This window comes from Doryrhamphus excisus, linkage group LG23 (assembly GCF_037039965.1).
Source record: "Doryrhamphus excisus strain RoL-2023G ecotype Guam linkage group LG23, RoL_Dexc_Guam_v1.1, whole genome shotgun sequence".
Taxonomy (NCBI): Eukaryota; Metazoa; Chordata; class Actinopteri; order Syngnathiformes; family Syngnathidae; genus Doryrhamphus; species Doryrhamphus excisus.
Window position 1 is genome coordinate 4,901,401 of NC_136379.1, and position 7,821 is coordinate 4,909,221.

The following is a 7,821-nucleotide window of genomic DNA, read 5'->3' on the forward strand; positions in this document are numbered from 1 at the left end:
GCCAATCAAAAGTTTTACCTTTTTGTCATAAAAATGGTAAACGGGCCGTCAGAAGAGCAAGGGTTTATTTCAAGATGCAGAGAAAAGTGATTTCCTCTCTTTGTAAAGGATGTTTGATATGGCATTGCACTGTGACTCAATCACAGTGACCATTGAATGAAATGTGATGAATCAGAACTGAAATGATATAACTTAAGGCTCACCTTCAAACCTTAATGACCCAGATTCGTCATGTCATGTGTCACCAGCGAGGAGGTGCCATCACATTTCAAGTGCAATGCCGAGCCGGATGAAGACGAGGCGGGAAATGGCGGGATGCTCACCTTCAACCATGCGCACATGAGGAAAGCATTCCAGCTCATGAACGACCTGAGGAGGCATGTTGCTCTTCGGATGCCCCGGTAACATCTTGCTCCCGGGTCCGTTGTTCATCTTGTCTGTCTTGCAGTAAGAACATGCTGTGTGACGTCCAGCTTGTGGCGGGAAGCATCACCGTGGCGGCGCACAGGGTGGTCTTGGCTGCGTCCAGCCCCTATTTCTGTGCCATGTTTACAGGTGCACACCCCCGTCTATATGTGTTCGAGCACGTGTACGCTTCAGTGCTGACGTCTGTGTGTGTGTGTAGGTGATATGAGCGAGAGCAAGGCCCAGCAGGTGGAGATCGGCGAGGTGGACGGACCGACGCTCAGCAAGCTGGTAGACTACATCTACACGGCTGAAATAGAAGTCACTGAGGATAACGTCCAGGTGAGATGTCTGCTAGGAAATTAGAAATATCACAATTAAAACGGGACAGTCAACCAAACAAAAAACATTTTCATGCAGAGATGACAAGTTATATGCTCAGTGAATGGATATATTTTGAGTAATAAAAACACATTACTTACACAGTAAGTTTTAGTGGGGCTAAAAATGTAATTTAATTTATATATAAAATAATTTTTAGGTGCGCAAATACTTTCAAGGCAGTATAGAAATGTCAGTTTTGTTGCAATGATCAGACTTTGCAGTGAAAGCATTGTTGAGTACACGAAACAAGATCGCGTCGCGTCCTCGAAACTTCCTGTCATTATTAAGCCCAGGAAGTGTGCATGGAGAGAGGCAGGAAATCCTCCCTCTCTTAGCTGCAGAGTTCCTCATCGTCTTTTTTACTTTCTTGTGTTTACGACGGGCTGACAAAGTTCGTATACCAGGAAGAACGTCAGTCTTCATACAACATACTAAACATAACCGAAACATTAGAAACAATAAACTGTTTATTTATAGAGGTTTTATAAACTGGGGAAAATACTTAGATATTAATAAGGGGACATAGCGCCACCTTTGGTGAATAATACATTTTTAAAGAAGATTGAGTGACAAGAGCTGGTTTTGCAGGTTCTGCTGCCGGCCGCCAGTCTGTTACAGCTGATGGACGTGCGTCAAGCTTGCTGCGACTTCCTGCAAGCGCAACTTCACCCCTCCAATTGTTTGGGCATCCGTGCCTTCGCCGACCTGCACACGTGCACGCAGCTTGTCAGCCAGGCGCACGCCTACGCTGGTAAGATTCTCGTAATACCCGTGTGTGTGTGTGTGTGTGTGTGTTTTGTATATGGGGATACTCTTCTCGTTGCTGGAATTCTACCATGTGCACAGCTATTAGGTGAGAATCAATGGTATTATTGAACTGCGACAGTGCAGTCATTCCAGAATGTTAATAAACCCTGAATATTTAATAAAGTCAAAGTCAGCTTTTGGCTTTGAGTCCATTGTGCTGCTTACACAATCATACAGTATTGCATACATACTGCACGAGTAGTTTAGTTTTGCATATGTACGACTACTAAACTAAAATAACACATTATAGCTCTGAAGTACTATTATTAAATACTTTGTTCTTTACGTAGTTGAACGTGCTGACAACAAAATCACACAAAAACTATGAATGGAAATCAAAGTAACGAGAATGGCAATCAAAATGAAAGTGGTAAACACACTACAGGCCGATCCAACTCACATGTCATGTCCTTAAAACAAGTCAACATGCGGCTCAGGAGTGTTTGTTTCTTCCACGTTTGATTTCACAGGAATGTGATTGACTTGAAGTTACATGATGTTGTTTTAAATGTTCCTTTTATTTATGTGAGCAGTATATTTCCTTCCAGGTAGTTGGCAGCTGGTCTCCAAGTGAGAGTAGTCAGTGGAACCGCTGAGAAAGCCTTATCATATAGTCGGATGAATTCACTATATAGTGAACACTTATTAGTACACTACGTAATGTACGCTACTTGTAAGCGCAAACTAGTGTGCAAAATGTTGTACGCACCACACAGTGTTCCATAATACACTATACAAAGTGTGTACTACATCGTGTCTGCTTAATAGTAGACTATGCAGTGTACACCAGTACTTTTGTAATGTAGACTTGGTAGCACACCCTAAGTCACGGGTCACAAACATGTCAATCACAAGCCACCAGTTGATCTTTGGGACTTGATCGATCACGAGAATATTAGAAAAGAAATGTGCTATTTACATTAGTGTCCCTCCCCTTTTGACCATTTTAAACGCCCTTGTGTAGGTGTCACCGCTCTCCAGGCATGCAACCCACAAGCTCCATATAGTGCAAATACTCATAACCGTAATACACATTGAACACAATTGTGACACGGGTGTGGAGCCATGTTGTGTGTTTTGTGTCCCACAGAGCAGCACTTCTCTGAGGTGGTGCAGTGTGAGGAGTTTGTGGCTCTTTCCCTGCAGCAGGTCTGCAGTCTCTTCTCCAGCGACAAGCTCACTGTCTGCACTGAAGAGAAGGTCAGGCAGACCACTTCCACACACACACACACACACACACACACACACATCACAAAATAACACAAAACGAATGACTATGAGATGAAAAAGAAAGTGAGAAAGAGGAGAAGTTCAAGTAGTGTGCAGAGCCAATAGGCACCTTTGCAAAGTAATCATCTGCATACTTTCATTCCACTGTGCTCCTCTGCATTATTCCATGCAAAATAGGAGCATTGAAAGCCAAGTCAGAAAGGTGCGTTTGAATAACAAAGCTGGACCGTTTGCCTCAGTGAAGCACAGGAGATGAGTGATGTTCCTATGAGTGTCAGCAATGAATGTGAAGCGGGAGATTAGACACAGCCTGCTTTGTCTGCACTCAGACCCATTAGGAACCAAGACCAGGTTCCGCAAATGGTCAGCCGACACTCGTCTGCATCCTCACAGTCAATTGATTAAAATACTCATTAATTAGTCATCACGTCCACGCCCGATCGTCACTCTTGATTAGAATGCTTATGTCGTTTCATGATCATATCAGCGTCCACTCTTTGTCTCCAACCTCAGGTGTTTGAGGCCATGATCTCGTGGATAAAACAGGACAAAGCAGCTCGCGTGGAGCACATGCCCAAACTGATGGAGCACGTTCGCCTGCCTCTGCTATCCCGCGACTACCTCGTGCAGGTACGTGAAGGCAAACGTCAGCCTTATAACTGAGTTTTTCCATATTGGATTATTTTGTACATCATGCAACATGTGTCTAGTCCAGGGGTGTCCAATCTTTCACAATGAGTGCCGCACACTGACCAATCAAAGGATGCAGAGGCCACTTGGATATTAAACACCGTTCTAATGTGGCTATGCTAAGAAGTTATTTATATTTAACAACTTATCAAACTGGCGACTCCAAATTGTCCATAGGTATGAATGTGAGTGTGAATGGTTGTTTGTGCTCTGTGATTGGCTGGCGACCAGTCCAGGGTGTATCCCGCCTCTCGCCCAAAGTCAGCTGGGATAGGCTCCAGCATAACCATACAAAATGTATGAATGAACTTCATATTTCATATCATATTTCTTTCCTTTTTTGGGGGTTTAATTTTATCTTTAGAACTTCATTCATTTTCTACCGCTTATCCTCACGAGGGTCGCGGGGGGTGCTGGAGCCTGTCCCAGCTGTCTTCGGGCGAGAGGCGGGGTACACCCTGGACTGGTGGCCAGCCAATCACAGGGCACATATAGACAACCAACCATTCACACTCACATTCATACCTATGGACAATTTGGAGTGGCCAATTAACCTAGCATGTTTTTGGAATGTGGGAGGAAACCGGAGTACCCGGAGAAAACCCACGCATGCACTGGGAGAACATGCAAACTCCACACAGAGATGGCAGAGGGTGGAATTGAACCCTGGTCTCCTAGCTGTGAGGTCTGTGCGCTAACCATTTGACCGCCGTGCCGCCCATCTTTCGAACTTTCCAAATAAAAAAAGTTGTTTCATACATTGGACACCTTATATTTAGTCTTGGTATAAAAATAAAAAACACTTTAATATTAAAATGAATAAAGAAAAATACAAATTCTTAATTGATCATCAGCAATGGGTGAAAGCGTTGTTAAACGAATGTGTCCACCAGGGGGCGTCTACTGACTCTTTGCTTGCAGATAGCAGAGGAGGAGGCGCTGATAAAGAACAACAACACCTGCAAGGACTTTCTCATTGAGGCCATGAAGTATCACCTGATGCCTGCTGACCAAAGACACCTCATCAAGACGGACAGGACGAGACCACGGACGCCAGTCAGCATCCCAAAGGTGCTGCACCCCACGCCATCAACGACGACCTACACACATGTACGTGTCTCTTATCTGTGTGTGTGTGTGCATCATCAGGTGATGATGGTGGTTGGTGGTCAGGCTCCTAAGGCCATTCGCAGTGTGGAGTGTTACGACATCCAAGAAGATCGATGGTACCAAGTGGCCGAGCTGCCGTCAAGACGCTGCCGTGCGGGTATGTGCTCATTAACGTTACCATGGCGCCACACTGGCCTCACGTCCTTTTATGTGTGTGTTTTCAGGCGTGGTGTCAGTGGCGGGTCGCGTGTACGCAGTCGGTGGCTTTAACAGTTCCCTTCGAGAAAGGACAGTGGACGTCTACGACGGCGTGAGGGACCAGTGGAGTCCTGTGGCGAGCATGCAGGAGAGACGCAGCACGCTGGGAGCGGCCATGTTGGGAGGTCATCTCTATGCCGTGGGAGGATTTAACGGCAGCATAGGTACACACACACACACACACACACACATGCTACACATCACTTGTTGTGCCTCATTAACTGTTGCTTTGTCGTCATGCAGGTTTGTCCACAGTAGAAGTGTACAATCCTAAAAGTAACGAGTGGACATACGTCACGTCTATGAACACACGGCGCAGCAGTGTTGGCGTCGGTGTGGTCGACGGTACATGACCTCTTTCTTGTCTGAGGACATCTCACACTGTTAACTGCCTCGTCATAGCGTACGCGTGTCCTTCAGGGAAGCTGTACGCAGTGGGAGGTTACGACGGGGCGTCTCGTCAGTGTCTCAGCACGGTGGAAGAATACAACCCTGCTGCTGATCAATGGTGCTACGTTGCTGACATGAGCACACGGCGGAGTGGAGCAGGTCACACACACTTTCACCATTGTTTGAACACCTCATGACGTACAAATACCACACTTAGAATATTCCACCTTTACACATTTGCATACTAACCACTGTGTACCTAATGTACTAAGTACACTAAATGTACTAGTACCTTAATAGTCAGCACTTTGGTCATACACACTGCTTTATACGCACTTTCTTTACCAGTACTGAATACCTAAAATGCACTTTCTAGTATGCACTGGTAGTTACATAGTGAATGCATACTTACTACGGTTACCTACACTACTACAGTAGTAGTTTAGTACTGCATATGCACAGTTTTGTAATAGTATGTATGCACTTTGTTACTGGTACGCAATTGCCGGAATCCACTTTGCATAGTGTGTTTAATGCAAAGTCACATTACCGTAGTGTATTTGTACACACATAGTGTATTTGTACACACGTTGCGCTACCACACTTTGTGAAGTAACTATGATGGTTACTTACGCTATTGGTGTAATTAACCAGTTTATTTTAGAAATTAATTAATAGTACTAGTAGTTTGTCTACTATGCTACAGTACACTCTACATCACACACACTCTACATACATACCATGTAGTAGTAGTAATACTCCACTCACATACATGTTAAAACAATATTTTAAGAATGAGCTGCTATTTGTCGTAGAAAGCAAGCTAAAAATGAAATGTAAGGATGTTTTTATGGTCAAGCAAGTGTAGTGTGACATGTGTTTAGGTGTGGGAGTGCTGGGGGGGCAGTTGTATGCGGCTGGCGGCCATGACGGACCTCTGGTGAGGAAGAGCGTGGAGGTTTACGACACGCAAAGCAACACGTGGAGACCCGTGTGCGACATGAACATGTGCCGCCGCAACGCTGGTCAGTGGACATACAAACACACACACACACACGTGTTATTCATACAAGTAATACATATTTGTGACTGTGCAGGCGTGTGCACCATCAACGGTCTGCTCTATGTGATCGGAGGAGATGACGGGTCCTGCAACCTTTCCTCTGTAGAGTTCTACGACCCCGCCGCCGACAAGTGGAGCCTCATCCCCACAAACATGAGCAATGGGCGGAGCTATGCTGGTAGGCTCCAGCCTTCCTTCCTGTTGGGGTATGATATAATAAATATGTATAATCGTTGCTTAATTGTTTGATGCGTGCAGGTGTCGCAGTCATCGACAAACCCTTCTGAGCGCAGGCAGTGCCCTTGATGTTGGAAACTTGACGAGCAGCCACAACAGCGAGATGTCCACACCGCTGAAACGAGCCAATCAGGACGGATCCTGACGGGCTCTGGATCACGTTGCTGTTCACACTGTGGAGGACACTCCCGGTGATTACAAAAAAACAGACGGATGCACTTTGGTGTTGAAAGCACAACTTCCTTCTCAGGCTCTCAACGCGGAAGCAGCTGCGGCGATGGGGTGCACGTTGGAAGATGCACCACCAGATGGCGCTCTCACTGGAACGCTTCTTTATGTTTACTTGGAGAGAAAGAACTTTTATATGCAAGTAAGTATTTTTGAGCATAAGAAGCACTGCTGAGATGTGGACATGGCCAGGTTGGTACCCAACACATCAGGCTCACTACTGATGATGAAGATATGAGGGTCACATGACTGATGTTTCAAAGTGCCAATATGTCATTACATGTAAAGAATGCTGACTTGGAAAGTGTCAAAATGCACTGTAGAGTTTAAACTTTCTGGTTATTTATTACATTCAAAGCATTTCGTGTCAAAGTCATGTGTTTTTGCTTCACTTGATTTCATGTTTCAATATGCTAAACTACATGGATTTAAATTAAAACATTTAAGGAACCTTTAAAGAGGACTTATGTTTTTTCCACCCTTCTAACCTATAAAAGTTGTGAGAATGTTGTATTCTTGTGTTAAACTGTGCCACTATTTCAGATAATGAGGTTTGCGCCTCTGGAAGTGAGCCCTGAAAGAGTTTGGGGTGGCTCTGAATGCTTGGTTCCAGAGTTTTTCCCCAACACCGACTTCCTGTTACGTCACGGTGACCCGGACGTCATTACTTCCCGCCCTGGTTTCAGCGTTAGCACGGAGCGAAGCTAACGCTAACGTCTTCTATGGAATATTTGTTCAGGTTCGAAGGACAGCTAACTTACCCAAAGACCAGAAGTGGTTAAAGTTACAGATTACAGGTGAAGAGACAAATATGGGACTGTTTTGGCGAAGCTGGACAATCCGCCAAACCGTTGCTGAAGTCCAAAGCCTTTCCAACGCTATTTGGAGCCAGAAGCCAAGCTGTAAGTAACAATTTATCAGTATCCTAACTGTGTTTATTATGTGTAAGCAAGCGGTTGTCTGTGTAGTGTTATAATCTGTGTCCTAACTGTGTTTATTTTGTTTAAGTAAGCAGTTGT

At 44.9% G+C, this 7,821-nt stretch overlaps 1 protein-coding gene across 1 annotated transcript; it reads left to right on the forward strand.

Annotated features, from left to right (window-relative positions):
• Positions 1-428: 428 nt before the first annotated feature.
• On the forward strand, positions 429-7,260 carry klhl3 (kelch-like family member 3). The gene is made up of 13 exons (XM_078788499.1): positions 429-555; positions 626-747; positions 1,378-1,540; positions 2,687-2,796; positions 3,340-3,456; positions 4,438-4,587; positions 4,666-4,783; positions 4,851-5,048; positions 5,128-5,229; positions 5,305-5,433; positions 6,159-6,299; positions 6,372-6,515; positions 6,596-7,260. The coding sequence occupies exons 1-13, from the start codon at positions 456-458 to the stop codon at positions 6,622-6,624; spliced, it is 1,623 nt and encodes a 540-aa protein (XP_078644625.1). The 5' UTR covers positions 429-455; the 3' UTR covers positions 6,625-7,260.
• The last annotated feature ends 561 nt before the right edge of the window (positions 7,261-7,821 follow it).

Bases quoted from the DNA above. Each gene is read 5' to 3' on its own strand.
- klhl3 (XM_078788499.1), top strand. From the start codon at position 456: ATGCTGTGTGACGTCCAGCTTGTGGCGGGAAGCATCACCGTGGCGGCG. The intron at 4,784-4,850 runs GTATGTGCTCAT...GTGTGTTTTCAG, and splicing joins GTCAAGACGCTGCCGTGCGG to GCGTGGTGTCAGTGGCGGGT. The intron at 6,300-6,371 runs GTCAGTGGACAT...GTGACTGTGCAG, and splicing joins CATGTGCCGCCGCAACGCTG to GCGTGTGCACCATCAACGGT.